Raw genomic sequence first — 17,957 nt, forward strand, 5'->3', positions numbered from 1 at the left:
ATAATATGAATTTAGAAATAAAAATTCAGGCGAAAAAATGGGGCTCACGCATTCTATTACGCATGCGTACTAAATAACAAAAATCTATAGAACGCATTTGAAAATTAATAATAAAAAAAAAATAATAAATAAAAACAATCTACTGTCAGTGAAAAAAACAATTTCGTCAACAAAATTTGAAACCGTTTGCTTTTTTGGTTACAAAATTTAAAAATAAAATTATCAAGTGACTTTTACAAAATAAATCCAAATTTTCTTTTCGTTGGTGAGTCAATTTTCGAATTAAATGAAAAGTAAAAATTCAAAATATTTTTTTTCTTTTAGATATTATTTGGTCATAAAATAAATTGACAACCCTTAATATGGATTTCCGAGACGTGAGGGACGAATCCGTCGATGACGTCATTAATCACGTTTTACGGGCACTTCATAACCCACGGCACGTTTCCTCGACGGGATCGGCCAATGATCTCCACCATCTGCTGGTCGAGTTTGGACCTTTAATCCCCCCAGCAACTGCCGAAGATCCAGTTATTGATTTAATAGAGACAATAGTGCGGGAATCAACGCCTGCAAACTCATCAGCGCCATCTACGAGTCACAGTTTGCATGAAAGTCCGTCCATTTTGTCGACAGATAGCCGTAGGGGATTCTGGTCGAAATTATTTAAAAGAAAGTCCCAGAAGTCTACGGAAGGCTTCCAAGATCCTGCAGAAGGTTCCCATGATCCCGCGGAACCTTCAAAGTATTCGTTACCATCAATAGGATCAGCGAACGACTCGAGTGCTTCTGCTTCAGCTTTGAAAGCTGCTGAAAATCATGTTGCTCAGCTGGAAGACTCTGGGCCTGGTGATCTATCTTCCGTCAGTGCTTTGGGCAGGGAAATAAATCGTAGGATTTGCGTGTGGTCTTCGTCAATGACTCTGAGACATGAAGTAGGTTCCGGTAGACCTGGAGACCCGATTAATGTACAGTTTCATTCCCAACCTGAAGATATCATTGGTCATTGGAGTTTGATCGGCAATGAAGATCCGCAAAATACCACGAGTGGGTTGAACGACTGCCTATTCAACGCAATTGCTGCTCAGACGGGTCACAAGCCCTCTGAGTTGAGGGATATAACAGTTGCACGCATGCGCACGAATATTAGAAGCGTGGCCAATAGGATTCGAGAGCTAGCACGCCGGGAAGAGTGTGACAGGATTGTGCTGATGGTCGGAGGTGCAAGGTACCATGGAAGCACAGCCAGAGACGCGGGACGAGTTATAGATAATTCGCAGAGAGGGCGCTCGCATCCGAACCACGCGTCTGGTCATCCTAGAGGTCACGCATCGAATCCTTCAGCTACTGGACCGAATGATAGTGCCGAGAACTATTCGAGGAATGGGTGGAAGACTGCGTTCCTATCACTTGAGGATCAAGATGATGTAGGGAATAGGGTTCTAAGGACGCGGCAAGTTCAAAGAGCGATGGAGGCATTGAATGCTGGAGGGGTGAGACAGGTCGTAAGGGTCGACGCCTCAGAGGTCGAAGGGCAGCTACCGCAGGGTGCGCATTTTAATGATGGACGAAGGGGACAGGTCCAGGAGATACGGGACCTGGTTCTGGTACTCCAGCATCATGCGGGTCATCAAAGAGATCCAGATTACGACGTTTTCGTCCATACGTTTTATCCTGTTTTGAGAGGGTAATTTTTATTTGGGGGACAATAAATTAAGGAGTCGATAAATCGATTAATACATGGACATATCGAAATGAAAATTCGATACTTTTGACTTTGAGCTAAAACTGGGAATTATTTGACAGATCGATTCAAATTTCGATTTATCGATGCTGGTACAAAGTATCGAATTTGTAAGATTCGATGTATCGATTTACAAATCGATTATCGCAACGGTTTAAAATTTTTTTAATTTTGGTAAATTTTTTATTAGAATTTATGAATTTTGTATTACAATGTATTTAAAATCTAGATCTAATAAAATATAAATGGAATAAAATTCTATAGAATTTAAATTCCAAAATTATTTAAATAATCTATTTAATATTTACAGACTAAATGAACCTGAGCATCAAGCAGATCATGATACTGATGATTCTACTGATGAATCTGATGATTTTTCTGATGATACTGAGATGGAAGAGCTTTCAAGTTCTTCAAAATCATCAGAATCATAAATTTTCCATATTCCTCCTGGCTTTTACTTTCATGATCTTTTTTATTATTATTAGAATTATTGTTATATTTAGAATTATTATTATTATCCAATAAGTGTCCAATAATATTGAACAGTAAGTTAACAATTTGCCGATTACGTTTGTCTAATTTTGAGGTTAGTTCATGGAGCCAAACAAACAGACTATAATTTTTAATTAGAATAAAATTGGAACGAGGAATTTTAACAGTCGCCTCAATGATTTGGAGAATTAGAGCCTGCAACAAAAATTAATAATTTTTTTTTTATATTCCAATACCAAAACAATTTGGTCTGATTAATTGTTAGCTTAAAGGGTAAATATTAGGCCTAATTAAAGCATTAGATCTAATTTAAACAGTAGATCTGATCAAGATATAATATTTAGTTCAAAAAAATTAGATCTATTTAAGAAATTGTAATTTAAATGTTAGATCTAATCAGAACATCAAATCTCACTACGACGTCAGATCGAATTAAACAAATAGATCTAATTCAAATAAAGGATCCAATCAGGACATCAGATCTTATAAAAAAGAATTAGATCTGATCCAATTATTAGATCTAATGATGACACCAGATCTAATCAAAAAGAATTAGATCTGATCCAATTATTAGATCTAGGGATGACATCAGATCTAATTAATGTATTAGATCTTATTTAAAAAGTAGATCTTATCAAGATGTAATGTCTAATTTAAAAAAATTATATCTACTTAATAAAATGTAGTTTAAATTTTAGATCTGATCAGAACATTGAATCTCATTGCGATATCAGATCGAATTAAACAAATAGATCTAATTAAAAAAAAGATCTAATCAGGACATCAGATCCAATCAAAAAGAATTCTAGTCCATCTATTAGATCTTATTTTGACATCAGATCTAATTGAAGTATTAGATCTTATTTAAAAAGTAGATCTTATCAAGATGTAATTTCTAATTTTAAAAAATTAGATCTACTTAAAAAATCGTAATTTAAATTTTAGATCTAATCAGAACATTGAATCTCATTGCAACATCAGATCGAATTAAACAAAGAGATCTAATTAAAAAAAAGATCTAATCAGGACATCAGATCCAATCAAAAAAAATTCTAGTCCATTTATTAGATCTAATTTTGACATCAGATCTAATTGAAGTATTAGATCTTATTTAAAAAGTAGATTTTATCAAGATGTAATGTCTAATTAAAAAAATTAGATCTACTTAATAAATCGTAATTTAAATTTTAGATCTAATCAGAACATTGAATCTCATTGCAACATCAGATCGAATTAAACAAATAGATCTAATTAAAAAAAAATCTAATCAGGACATCAGATCTAATCAAAAAGAAGCCCGATCCAATTATTAGATCTGATAACACCAGATCTAATTAATAATAATTCAATAAAGATATAGGATCTAATTAAAATGTCATCTTTATTAAAAAAAACTATTTCTAATATTAGATCTAATTAGAGCATTTGATCTGATAAAAACATCAGAGCAAATTTATATATCAGTTCTGACTCCGGACATAAGATCAAATTACAATATTAGGCTTAATTAATTATTAGATCTGATTTAATCTCGATTAGATTTTAATTTTCAAAATATGATCTAATCAATTTTATTGACTCTGATCAGATCACAAGTTAAGATCTATTAAACTAAAAAATTCTCAATATTTCAAGTGTTGTATTTATGGCAAATATCTTGAAAACTTCTGGGAATTTTTAAAAAATATGAAAATTTTTGTATAATAATCAATTTCCTATCCAAATCTGTACTTTCAAGTCTAATTAACCCTTTTAGTTCCTAAGGTAGAGCTAGTTGAAGATAGCCTTTAAAAACAGCAAAATTGAGAACTTAAAATCTTGATATACTGACTCGGATTCAAAATATCTCAAAAACGACTGAAAATATCAATGAAACCTATGAAACCTAATTTACAGCCCAGAAAATTTTCCATCTGAAACTCATACTTTTTATTAAATTTATCCTAAAACTGATCAAGTTACAGCCATAGAAACTCTACAAGCCTAAAATATTGTGTTTCTGATCTTCATTCCGTTACTTCTTTTATTGAAAACAAATAAAAAAAATAAAAAAACTTACTCTAGTATCATTATCGGCAAGCACACAGCCATAGAAATCCATGATCATTTTAAAAATCCCTATCCTCAAAGCCAATTTGACGTCATCGTAGCATTTGAGTCCGTCCCTAACGCACTCAAGCATCCAATGACGATAGATTTTATGATTGACATCCGCGCTATGGAACAGCGTCAGAAACTCTGGAATGGTTTTGAGATCCAGCGCTTGCTTGGCCATAAAGTATCCCTGGATTGGCGCGAACATCAAATTTCCCTCTTTGGCGGAAATCAACGAGGCCCGAGCTAAAAATGTCGTTATTAGACTACTCAGCCGAACGTTTTCCAGTTTGCTGAAGTCTTCGTTATTGGACTCCATCAGCTGGTTGATTCCATTGCGCAGTGCGTCGATGCAACGTATCCACAAAAGCTTATCTTTACTTTTAGCAGCGTCCAAGTGGAAATAAAACTGCGAGAGTGCAGTGTAAGCAGCGAGTCGGACTTCTGAGTGCGTACTCGCGCAAGCGCTGAACACTAGAGCCATCGCGCCACTCTTGACCAGCTTGTGGGTCGGTACCAACTTATCCGTCGTCGATAAGCTTACGAAAAGCGGAAGGTAAAACGCGGGGTCATAAATTTCTGCATAATCGACCGCCAGGCTCGCAGATTGTAGTCCTCGATCTATGGGATAGAATTGCACTGTCCGTGCCACCATGTCCGCGTCAAGCAAATCCAAGATCTGGCTTCCGGTAACTTGCCGCCAAAGTGCAGTGTCTACATTACCCACACTCGAGTGATAATTAACCGCTGCCCTACCCCAGAGAAGTGCGTGCGGGTTCAAATGGAAACCCCGGGACTCGTAGAATTGGAAAATCTCTAGAAGTTGTTGGTCTGCAGGTTTCATGGTCGCTTCGTAAGCTGATAATAGAACTTTCAGATCGTCTGCGTGGATTTTAGAAGGAACTTTATGACAAAGTGTCGAAAATAATCGCAACAATGAAGTTTTGGTTGATGATTTGCTCAAAAGGATTTCATCAAAATTTGCATTTGTTCTGGTCATTTCATAAATTTGTTCGATATAATTATCTGGTGAATTATCGCGGTATGTTAAATCCAATAGTTTACTCAAGACTTCGAGTATCGAATCAATTTTTGTATTCGATGTATCGATTTTTCTCGTTGTGATATCGAAATTTAGATTTTTAGTAGAAAACTCGAAATTCGATAAGTCGAAATCGAAGTTTAGGACATTGATCAGATTCGATACGTTGACTGTTGGCTTCGAGTTATCGATTGTCGGTTTCGATGTTTCAATCTTCGGATTCGGGGGCTCGATTTTCATTCCATATTTCAATGAAAAATTAATAAATTGTTTGAATGAATTATTTTTAATGATTTTCTCGAATAAATAATCTCCAGTTTTTAATTTTTTCAATTTATCTAACGCATCTGATAAATAATTTATGACCATTTTTAACCTCATTTCATCTTTCTTTGATTTTTTTAATGCACTGACTGTGATCGGTAACAAAATCTGCACGTACTCTTCTACTGTATCGACTGCTGGTTCGAATTCCGCGCGTTTTTCCCACACAATTCGCACTAGAGTTAAATAATTACATTCGATACTTTCGAGTTTTTCGCGACTTTCGAGCAATTTGTCGGCAATTAGTTGACACAATTCCCGAGTAAAGTTGTTGGTAATCAGGAACGAGGTTACGTTGGGATACCGAGCGATCCAATCGTTTCCTTCAGTCTCATGGTCAAAGTAAGACAAAATGGCGGGGGCATAGTGGGAGAAAATGGCGTTCAGGAAATCTGGATCCCATTTGTAGGTTAAATTTGATGACAAAATAGGAAATAAGACGCCGGGATTTTTAAACTCTTCAGCGGACAGGAATTTAGTCAATCGCGGCATTAAGTCGTCATTTTGTTTAACTATCAAATTAATTAATTTGATTGTGGATTCGTTTAAATTCTTTAAAATGTTTACAAATCGATCTTCGTCAATTTTGATCTCATTCTTCAGTAGAAAATTTAAGACCGCATCTTCCCAAGCGCTGACATCAATTTTCTTAGATTTCAATTTTGAAAAATGGCGCCAAAGTTTTTCAAATAAAATTGGTTTCGAATTGAAATCTGATGACTTTTCAGCCAATAGGTAAATTAATTTGCTCACAAGCTTACCGACAGTAGTCAAAGAGTCCGAATAAAATTTTTTTGAGCTCAAATCTAGAATTTTGGAGACCAAATCATAAATTTCTTGGGCGCCAAATTCAAAAATTTCAAAGTATTCAAGTCTGTCGATTGCATTAGTGCTACTGAATTTCTCATCGATTGCCAGCGTTAAATCGCTCAACAATTTCTCTTTGTACGCAGAAAAAATTGAAGATTCATTTGAACTTGAAATTAAGACGAATATATCGAAACAATCGACACTAATCACTTTGTTACAGAAATAACCGGTTTCGATAAAAGAAAAATTATTTAAAATTGCTGGATGGTCAACGAAAAGTCTAGAGAATTTGTAGAAAATGTTGGTTTCATCATTCAAAGAGATTTTGGCAGCCGGTTTTGTTGTACCGACACCTAAAACTGTTTTATCCACAGAAACATCTGCAGTAGTGACATCTAGCTCCATTTTATGGTCTGCCAAGTCGATGTTGTCAATCAATCCTGAATCTTCGGCAGCTAAATCTTCTTTTCCGGTGCCCGAATCTAATTTATCGGCCGCGAGCTCTGGATAACTGACTGTAGAATCCAAATTACAGTCATGCGCTTGACCCCGACGTTTGATGCGATTGAAAATCCACAAAAGGGCAACTTTACAATTATGTACTCTAACTTCATAGTCCTCATTCCCTACCATTTGGGTGAAATAGAACAGAATCATCTTGAACAAGTTTTCGATCTCAAAATCTATTTGACCGATCTCGTAAGTTTCCAAGTCTCCAATCTCAATTTTTTCTTTACCCAGGACCATTTTGCTCACTTTACCTATCAACTTGCACGGAAAATATTTTTTCACACTACTACAGCGACCCTCTAGCCAACTAACCACGTACTTAGTCTTCAGATCGGTATTTTCTATCACCTGTCCCAGCGATTTTGTATCATTCTGGCAATGCAGCGTCAAAATTGTCACATAACTCATGAAAGTGTTAACATTCTCGTCGTAATTTTCACGTAATGAATTCACGCCAGCTGTGAAAATGATCGGAATCGCTCCTGAATTAACCTCAACGTTCTTATCCCGCTTTTTTAATGCTTTCTCTGCGTCCTTGACGATCTGCTGGTATTTTTCAGGACACTTCGTTATTTTCTTGAGTAACTTTACAAACCATTCAGCTAATTCCGTTCTTTGGGGGTTAGGTATCAGTGAAAATGATTGAATCCATATATTTATTTGTTCAGATGAATTTTGAAAAGCTTTCAATGGGGTAAGAATTAATTTCAATGTATTAATTAAACGGGTATTCAAATTTTTCTGATCCTGATCACCTTGTACCTGATCCTGGCCATCATCTAACTGATCTTGACCACGTGCCTGGCCAGGTTTCATTTGATTGGCAGGAACTTGACCACTATTCCCCTGTTCAGGTTGACCTTGATCCTGCTCCAGATCAGGTTGACCCTGATCATGTGCCTGATTGTACCCAATAAATTTAATCAGGAATATCAAACAATCACTAAATAATTTTTCATTAATATCATAAGCCTTCGAATTCAACCAAAAGTTAATTTCAATAATTCTGACCCTAACTTCAATCTGATCGTCCCCTTCCTTAAAATCATAATCGATCTTACTATCATGGCCCACTTCTAAATTATCTAAAATATCACGATAATTTTCTAAAACTTCTAGAACTGCTTCCAAATGTTCAACTTTTCCGGGTAAATATTCCAAGCATTCAACAATTTCTGATGACTCGCCAACGTACTCTTTGCCTAGATCATTCCAGGACTTGAGGATGACATCTAGCGGCGGTAAATGTTTGATCAAATAATTTTGGATAGACAAGCGATAAGTCAAGAATTCCCGCGTGGGAAAGTGATTGTGCACTAATTTGAATAGCGCACGCAATTTGTTCAACATGGCGCTGAGAGTCAGAAGGGCTTGGTGACGTACTACGAGGTGTTCTGAGCTGACGGAAGGAGCAATCGCGCTTTTTAGGATTGTGATAGGTGTCGCCAGTGTTAGAGAAACGTTGATGCATTGCAAGATATTTAAATTTGTCAGACAACGCTCTAGATACGTTAAATCGACTGCTGAAATGATATCCCGGTAAAAAGAGATGACATTGATCCACTTCAGGGACAGGCGGGGCTCGAAGAAGGGCTCGCAGGATGTCAGGACCAGTTTTATTAAATCCGGACATGCGGACAGGATTTTGGTGATCAATTCACGGGGACGAGAGTGTTCCCAGGGTCGGTCTAGAGATTCGATGACTGAGGCTACTCGCTGGTTATGTTTTCCTTTGGTTCCTAGACTCCGATCAGCAAAAATGACTCCGTGGCGAGTTGAGGTCAGGAGTGTAGTCAGTAACTCATGGGCTGCAGTCACTGCGACTTCTTTGTCCTGTGGAGCTGGTGTGGGGTCAGATAAATCTTGGGACTTGCGTTTTGAGGCTCCGGGCCAGGCTTTAGGTCCTCGCCAGTTGTAGAGACGAACGAGGGACTGGATCGTTGGGGTAGTAAAGATATGGAACTTTTGGGTCTTCGAAATCGAGGCATTCTCAAGCACGTATTTCTTTAGGACGTTCATCACCAGGTGAACGATGTGCGGGGGATCGTAGATAAGGTCCGGGAATATTGAGGCAAGTAGGCCCCGTTTTTCGAGCAGGCTCCTTACGGTCCAGGAGTCATTGTCGATCAGGAAAGAAAGGATGAAGTTTATGAAGCAGATTCGCACGCTGTCAGGGTCTGAGGGCTTCGTTTGCTGGACTAAGAGATCGATTGTTTGGCTGTGGAAGGACAAGTGGGTCAGCAAGTCTCGGGGTAAAGAGTCACCGAGCATCACAATAGAAGTCAGGAGTTTCAGGACCGTCTTACGCTGCTTCGGAGTGCTAGAATTCGACATTAGCGAATGGAGAAGAGAAATATGGTTGTTCAAAATATGGCGGCAGGCTTGCATTGTCGTTGACAGCTGCTGCGGATGATTCGCTATGATCCTAAGAATTGGTAGAGGAGAAAATTCATTAATTTATTGGGCCTTGTTAGAATTATTTTTGGGATTTACTTGAAAAAATTTTATTCAATGGTTTTCAGGGTTTAATATCTTGGAAACTATTGACAAAAAAATAATCATTAAAAAAAAAAATTGTAGCCAAAAGCCTGATCTTTAAAATGAGATGGGTCTTGTTTTTTAAAACTTATCGCTATAGACACCGGAAATTTTTTAATTTTGAAAACCACAAGAATCAAATTGTGATCGATAAGTTGTGAAAATTGTAGCTAAGGCTTCGATATTTTTAATGATGAGATGAACTACAAAGCTTGATTTTAATTAGGTTGACTCAGACTAATTTCTTAAGTTCGCAATGTATCTGAAGTTCCGAATGTTAGTGGTGAACGAAAATTTGTTTTTTTTTGTTAAATTAGAATATAAGTGATATGATCAACGCAAATATTTTTTTGAGTGGTTCACTGAACTCTTATGAGCCCCGAAAAAATCCAAAGATCTCTAGGACTGCCGAAACTACCCCTAAATACATTAGTTTTTTGTTAAATGTTCTGTAATTAATTGATCAACACAAATATTTTTTGAGAGGTTCACTGAACTCTCATGAACCCTAAAAAAATTTTGACGCCGAATCTATTATAAAAACTTATAAACACAACCTTTTAAATAGCAAGAGACGATAGCGAATAAGTAAACTATGCCGTGTTCGAGAAGAGAACAATGAAAAGTTGGAGAAAGGATATGTTATCAGTAAAATAACAATGAAATTGAATTTGAAAAATAAAAACTATGACTTATATCGTAAGTTTACGTCGGATTCCTTAAATTCACAAACATAGAAAAGAATTCCAGAAGTTCAGAATAACGAAAACAATTCGAAAAAAATTAAAAAACGTAAAACAAGACACATGTCTGGAAAAAAAAATTGTATGGTTAAGAAAAAATATAGATCAAGGGAAAGAAAGAATCGACGAGCTATCGAACTCGGATTAAGAAAACAATGCCGAAAAAAAAAAAACTGAAAGGAAACGATCGAGAAAACAAAAAAATTAAAAATTAAAACAAAAAAAAAGGTGTGTAGAAATTCAAAAAACCAAAAAGGATCAAAATTTTATTAAAACAATTCCACAGTGAAAGAATGGTTTAGTGAATGACATAAGTTATTATGTTAACTCGAGATCGAAGAAAATCGTAATAGCCCATTAATATCCTACAACAGAAAAGTTTATAATAAATAAAGAACCTACATTGTCAGCACATCAATTCAGATAACTATTATCTCAATGTAGTTCTATAGATGCGGAAATAATAGATTTAGTAGCAGCTGCACGCATAGACAAGTGCAGCAATGTGACTTAATTGTCAACTGATGTCACGTATGCAATTATGAATAGTGTTAAAATAAACGAAAGTTCGCAGGATCGAGAACATTGTAATATAAAAAACAAAATTGAAGATAAAATATTCATTCCATATTGGTATCAACAACATTGGATGTTGCTAATAACAAATATTGCGGCAAAAATATTCGAAGCATTAGAACCTTATGATAGACCGAATAATTTCCAAAAGTTGTTGGACACTTTACCATGTATGAAGATTAGCGTGTCCATTTAAAATACACGTGAAAATTTTTCATTTTAGTTTTTCGTTATTAAGATTATGAAAAAATTTTTTTTTAAATTCCACCTAGTATAATTTCGTAGAAAATTAAATTCTCTACAAAAATGTGCTGATGCATTATGTACGTCAAACGAACTAATAAAAAGTAACGGGGCTTCAAAGATGAACAAAAATTTAGTTTCCTCAGTGTTAAATTTTTTTAAAATTATTTTTCATATTTATTTTATCAAAAAATATTTTTTATCTGATTTCTTATATACGTCAAATGAATGAGAAAAAAGGTAGTGCTTTAAATGTCAACGAAATGTAAAGTTTAAAAAATCTTAATACATTTGAACTTAAGGAGGTTCGACCGAAACTAGTGAGTCAAAGTAGTGTTTGAAATTTTTCGTTTGCTAAATTCTCCTAATAGTTATAAAAATTCATTATTTTAATTTATAATTATATAATTTATAATTATATAATTTTTTTTATAATATAAAGTAACTTTTGAGCCCATGGGACGTTAACTAAAAAAAATTTTTGTTTTTTTTTGGGACACCCTAATGCAGATAGGTGTAACGATGACTCGACCATAAAAAGACTTATACCTGAAAATTTGAAAGTTGTAAATGAAATAGATCGCCCGTTCCAAAAACCAATCGATATACAGAATTTCGAAACTTATATGCTGTACTATTTGGAACACACTGCAGAAAATCAAAAGATGGTCCAAAATTTCGATTCCGAAGAATATATAGAGATATTATTGAATATATTAATAATACAATCGTTAGAACTAAACATCTGCACAGTAAAAAATATTGTGTATTTGTGTCGAAAACGGTTTGTGTTAAAAATTGTTGTGTGTTAAACTAACACAAAGTTTGTGTCACTTTATTTTGTAACATAAAAAATGTGTTATACACTCTTTATTAACACATTTTGTGTGTTACTGTGGAATTCTTGGCGCCCTCTTGTGGCGATATTTCAACATAATCTTTGTGTTAAAAAGGGGTTACACAAAGTTTGTGTCGAAATTTCAACACAAATTTCGTGTCAACCGTTTTTAGCACACAAACTGTGTTGATTTCACACAATATTTTTTACTGTGTGATCTTTCACATCTGATCTCTCGTTTTTTTGTGCTTTTCTAGACATAAAAAAATCCTACAAAAAATATTTGCCTTGATCAGATAATTACAGAATATTTAACAAAAAATTAACATATTTAGGGGTAGTTCCGGCAGTCCTGGTGACATCTGGTTTTTTTTCGGGGCTAATGAGAGTTCAGTCAACCACTCTAAATTATTTGCGGTGATCAAATCACTTATTTTCGAATTTGACAAAAAAAAAAAATTTCGTTGGCCACGAACTTTCGGAACTTCAGGTACATCTCAAACTCAATTATTGATCAAAATTGTTACAGAAAGCCTAATCTTAAAAAGAAGACCCTTAAGGAGTCACACTCTTGATTAGATTACAAATTATTAATATTTTAGGTCAATAAAAAATATTTTTTTAACAAAAATTCGAATTTTCCTGCTTCGATTTCGTTCTAAAGATTTATATCTCCTGAACTAATGATCCTAATTTTATAAAATATGAATAAAGATTGTAGTTAAAAATCTAAGCTTTAGAACAAGAGCAATGGCGAGTCATTATGCCGATAACTTTCCAAGTTACGAATTTTTTAAATTGATCTCAAAAAAATTTTTACAGTAAATATGGAACTTCCTGATTTAATTACATTCATATAAATGGATATCTCGAAAACTATTGGCCGAAAAATGATTGTTAAAAGAAATAAAATAGTAGGGGAGAGTGGGGTCAATTGAACCGAAAATACTTTAACATTTTTTTTTATATGAATAAAAGCAAAATGATAATTTTTTTTTACGAAATTATACTTTATTATATAGACTATCATTTCTCATAAGCACATGACTTAATAAATGATGAAAATTTTAATAAATACGAAATTATACAATTGCATCAAATGGTTCAATCGTCCCCTTTGCGGGGGCAATTGAACCACTAGTCGGGGACAATTGAACCGAGTATTAGAACCACAATCGAATGACTTTAATGAATAATTTACTATTCATTACAGCTTAAAACTGAAATTACAATACTTCTAATAATATTGATCATTTTATATAACATTATATGTTATAACAATCACTTTTACAACTTCTGTCAATATAATTTTGTTTTTCTTGGTTAGTTTAGCTTTTTTTCACATTCAGTCGAGATGCGCGCGCATGTCTGATGCTCACAGTGTGGTTCATGTGCTTTGTTAAAAATAATTTGATAATTACAATTCAAACACGGAAAGAATTTTCGTATGAATATTGCCATGTTATTTATTCTGAAAATTACTCTAAATTGAGTAATCTTGGGCCATTACGACTTTTTACTTTCGAATTACGAAATTTTACTCTTTCAGTAAGTAAAAATCAATCAGATCAATTTTTACTCACAATTACGAGTAAAAATTACACCTAGCGGCTGTCTAAATAAATTCTCTCTAATTCAATTTTTACTCGTAGGTTTTTATGATAAAAAGTTGATGATTCAATTTCTAAAATTTATATTGAATTACAATAAAAATTACAATTAATAGGCTGAAATTTTCATAAAAAATCTAATAATCATCTAATTGCTTTAGAATATGACTTAAAATAAATATTTTGAAAAATAAAAAAAAAAAATTACTCTTATTGTGTTGAAAAAGAAAAGATACAAATTTTTTTTTAATTTTAAAATAAATATTAAGTTATAGAGAGATACAGAGATCGTCTTTTTTTCCAAGCGTACGTTTGTGTGCGTAACATATGTAAGTTGTCACGAGCAAAATAAAAGACATTTAATTGAAGCCGATATTAACCGAAGATTAACGGAGACTACTGAAATATTATTCTGCAGTTTAGAGTAAAAATTACCTCCATAGATAAGAAAATTTATTATGAGTTATAGGCAGTTTTTCATCAAAAAGTTAATGGGTTTAAAAGAATGGTATATTGGGGAGTAAAAATTAATCGCATGGAGTAAAAATTAATAGATTAAGATGAGATATTCCCAATAATCGATTAAATATAAGACTTTTAAAAAATTACTCAGTAGTAGAGTAAAACATGGTCTAGCAACGTTAATATTTAAACTAAAAATATTAAATTTAAAACAAAAAATACCAATTTTTTGCAACGGCCCAGGATTACTCGAAATTACAGAGTAATTTTTATCAAAAAATTATTTCCGTGAAGGGAATTAAATTTTCATAACTAGATATTTGAATTGTATTTTCAATAAAAAAAGCTTCAAATTTAATATATGTAATTTAATAATCAAGCTGGTATTTAAAATTAAGATAAAAAATATGAATTTTAATGAACGTACTTAAAATTTATACTTGTTTTTTAAATTTTCGAACCAAGTATTGAAAATTCTAAGACATATCGAATTTTAATAATTCCATTTGAAATTTCATAATATCTATTTGAAAATTCAAATGCTTGTATATGAAATTTCTGCGCGTGACGTGCTGCGCGTTCAGTAATCAAGGATTGTGTAGTAAAATATATAATATATATATGATTGATGTGAGCGGTGTACATCAGACTATTATTGTTAAGTTATTCTTTCTTCAATAATATAAAGTAAATAAAACTTGTGACTGAACTGAACATCACTGACAGTATGATAAATGATACAATGATATAGTAATAAATGTGATATACACTGTTAAAATAATTGTTTGAATTTTCAAAACATTGTATACAACGCAATAAAGACATACAATTGTGTTTGAAATTTTATTGTAACGATCGTATAGAATTTAAAATACACGCTTTTGAATTTTCAAATAAACGCTTCAGATTTTCAAATACATTTATTTAAAAGTTAAAAAAAAAGAATTTGAAATTTAAAAAAAAAGTATTTGAAAATTCAAAAAAAAGTATTTGAATATTAAAAAAAAATTATTTGAATATTAAAAAACTTGTATTTGAAAATTCAGAAAGAAGTATTTGAAAATCCAAAGTGTGAATTTGAAAATTCAAAAACATGTATTTTAAATTCTATATGAAATTAGTAATGAAATTTCAAGCACAAATGTATATGTTTATTGCGTTATATACAATATTTTGGAAATTCAAACAATTTTTTTAACAGTGTAGTTCAACCGTCCCCGAGAGTACTGGTTCAATTGACCCCATATGATTTTATTTAAATAATTAGTTTAAAAAAATATTCAAGAACTATTTTACTAGATGTAAAGTTAGAAATTTATGACTAATATATGAAAGAAGGTATTACGAAAAAATTTTAAGATTACATTTGAAAATTAAAAACTTATTAAACAATTTGTCAAGAGCTGAAAAAAAAGTTCAGATGCCTAAATACACAAAAACTTGAATTTTTTAAAATCAAATCATCATATTGGTTCCAAATTTTGGTCAGACTAAGGTTTACTGTATTAAAATATAATTCCAAGAAGATGACTCTCTGTGTAAAAAAAATTCGTTCTAAAAAGATTCCAAAAAAGTTCCGCATGTGGAACTTCTAAACATGGGACAAATTAGAACTTCGAATGGAACTTTTTTGGAACGGTAGTAATTTTGATGGTAAATACAAGTTTTTATGAGCAAATTTCGAGTCAAAAAAGGATGTTTTTGGAAAGAGGTTCCAGAAACATGCTAAAGAATTCAAAAATCACTCCTTTTGAATTTTTTATAGAACAAAAAAAAACGTGCATAAAAATTTCCAAACAAGTTCCAAGAACGTCCTTTTTTGACTCTAAATTTTCTCATAAGAACTTTTTTTACCATCAAAATGACTAACGTTCCAAAAAAGTTTCATTCGAAGTTCTAATCTGTCTCAGTTTTAGAAGTTCCACATGCGGAACTTTTTTGGAATCTTTTTAGAAAGAATTCTTTTTACACGGGTAATTCTATTTTTTTCGATTTTTTAGGATTACTGGTTCAATTGACCCCACTCGCCCCTACTTGAGAGTCTAATCTTTGGAATAAGACCAATGGCGAGTCTTTATCTTCATTACTTTTCGAGATATAAATTTTTGAACTAAACCTACAAAAAATTTCTATTGGAAATTCCGAATTTTTGTGATTTTTCCAAATTCGATGTCTCAAAAATTAATTTTTCGAAATCAATCACATCAAAAAAAAAAAATCCAACAATTTACTTTCATTTAATTTTCATCAATTTCTTAAATTTTTTTTTTTTAATTCGTAGAATGAAATTCAAAAATTCGCAAGTGAAAAAAAAAAAAAAACTTCGGTCAATGATCGAAGTTCCCTTTTATTTTTTTCGATCAAAATTTTACTTTTACTATCAAGAAATAAGGGGACAAAAATAAAAAAAAAAAAAAATTTTTAAATTTGGAATTTTTAAAAATTTGGTAAAAAGGAAATTTTCAAAGAATTTTAGATCCAACTAAATCCTAGGTTTTAATTATAATTTTTCGTTTTCAGAAATTTCTAATAAAAATTTTTAAAATAAATCCCAAAAAAAAAACATTAAAATAGAAAAAAATTACTCACCTCATAATTAATAAATACAAGGCATTGAAAACCAAAGCAATATTATTTAAATGTTTCTTATCAACACTATCGATTAATTTCAAAATTTCCATAATATTACCGCCAGAATTTAAATATTCATCGGCAAAATTTTTTTTCCCGCCATTAGTATCGCAGAGCGCAACAAATTTTTTCAAAGCTCCCAGAGCATTTTCACTTGAAAAACTATTTCGAAAATATTTCACTGTCAATTGCTGATCATTTTTACTAATTATTTCTTCCTCTTCCTCTCTCTCTTCGTCCTCCTCCCCTTGCCCCTCACTGCCCACATCGTCATCAACATTTTCTGTACTCACGTGTTTAACCTCCAAATTTTCGCACTTTTTTTTATTTTCAAAATTATTTTCCGAATTATTAATTTTTCTTTTTCTTTTTTTTACTTCACTTATATTATTTTGTACTTCATTATTATTATTATAATTACTTTCATCATTATTTTTATTATTTTCTAAATTATCTAATTTTTTAAATTCACAAGTTTCTGATTTTTTTGACATTTTGCGAATTTTCATTTAAATTTTTATTATTTTAATTATTACTATTATTAGTTAGCAATTAATTGCGTAATTTATGTATAATTAACTAGAGTTTAAGTCATGAATTTAATAAACTCGCGATGTAAACACGTGCTGTGTTGGTTAGAAATAAAATTTAAAAAAAACAGTGCCAGCGACTTTGGGATCCAGTGGCGCGGAGTTAAGAAATTGGCGGTAAAATTTTAAAATTCGAATTTTTTTTTTTTTTTTTTAAGAGTAACATTCGGATGAATTTAAAATTTAAAACATGAGTGTAAACTCAAAAGTCAAAGAGTTTTTGAATTTCTGAATAAATCAAAAATTTTAATTTCAGTCATTTTGGGGCAATATGAAAAATCCGAATGTACATGTTACCAATGTTATAAATAAAATAAAATATCTTACTATTACAGTATTTTACACAGACTTTGTATTTAATTATCAATAATTAACTCACTTTGATTTAAAAAAATATAAAAAACATGCGGTGTATAATTTACAATATGGTTAATAGATTAATTATATAGTTGCGTCAATTTATGAATAGCAAAAATTAAATAACAAATATTATTGTAGCCAAATTTTGTAAATAATTATATTAGAACTTCAGTTTTTATAAAGTGGACAATTTACTTAATTGATACATCAAGCTTATGACGCGAGATAACTTACCTGGAGTCGATATTACCACTGATTGTTGGTAAAAGAAATTTCCTACGATAACCAGCTAAATGTTACCCTGATAGCTATACCCTAACCGTAAGTTAACTATACCCTGATAGCCA

At 32.2% G+C, this 17,957-nt stretch overlaps 2 protein-coding genes across 2 annotated transcripts; one reads left to right on the forward strand and one right to left on the reverse strand.

Moving 5' to 3' along the window:
* The first annotated feature begins 139 nt into the window (after window positions 1-139).
* LOC130677371 (uncharacterized) lies at window positions 140-1,971 on the forward strand. Its single transcript, XM_057484113.1, has 2 exons — window positions 140-265; window positions 325-1,971. Exon 2 carries the CDS (start codon window positions 363-365, stop codon window positions 1,689-1,691), a length of 1,329 nt encoding a protein of 442 aa, XP_057340096.1. The 5' UTR covers window positions 140-265; window positions 325-362; the 3' UTR covers window positions 1,692-1,971.
* Window positions 1,919-17,260, reverse strand: LOC130677370 (uncharacterized). Its single transcript, XM_057484112.1, has 3 exons — window positions 16,619-17,260; window positions 4,299-9,444; window positions 1,919-2,434 (listed from the first exon to the last, which is right to left on the reverse strand). The coding sequence occupies exons 1-3, from the start codon at window positions 17,167-17,169 to the stop codon at window positions 2,099-2,101; spliced, it is 6,033 nt and encodes a 2,010-aa protein (XP_057340095.1). The 5' UTR covers window positions 17,170-17,260; the 3' UTR covers window positions 1,919-2,098.
* Between the last annotated feature and the right edge of the window lie 697 nt (window positions 17,261-17,957).

This window comes from Microplitis mediator, chromosome 11 (genome assembly GCF_029852145.1).
Source record: "Microplitis mediator isolate UGA2020A chromosome 11, iyMicMedi2.1, whole genome shotgun sequence".
Taxonomy (NCBI): domain Eukaryota; kingdom Metazoa; phylum Arthropoda; class Insecta; order Hymenoptera; family Braconidae; genus Microplitis; species Microplitis mediator.

Bases quoted from the DNA above. Each gene is read 5' to 3' on its own strand.
- LOC130677371 (XM_057484113.1), top strand. From the start codon at position 363: ATGGATTTCCGAGACGTGAGGGACGAATCCGTCGATGACGTCATTAAT.
- LOC130677370 (XM_057484112.1), bottom strand. From the start codon at position 17,169: ATGAAAATTCGCAAAATGTCAAAAAAATCAGAAACTTGTGAATTTAAA. The intron at 9,445-16,618 runs GTGAGTAATTTT...ACCAATTCTTAG, and splicing joins TTGTATTTATTAATTATGAG to GATCATAGCGAATCATCCGC. The intron at 2,435-4,298 runs GTAAGTTTTTTT...TTTTTGTTGCAG, and splicing joins TTGCCGATAATGATACTAGA to GCTCTAATTCTCCAAATCAT.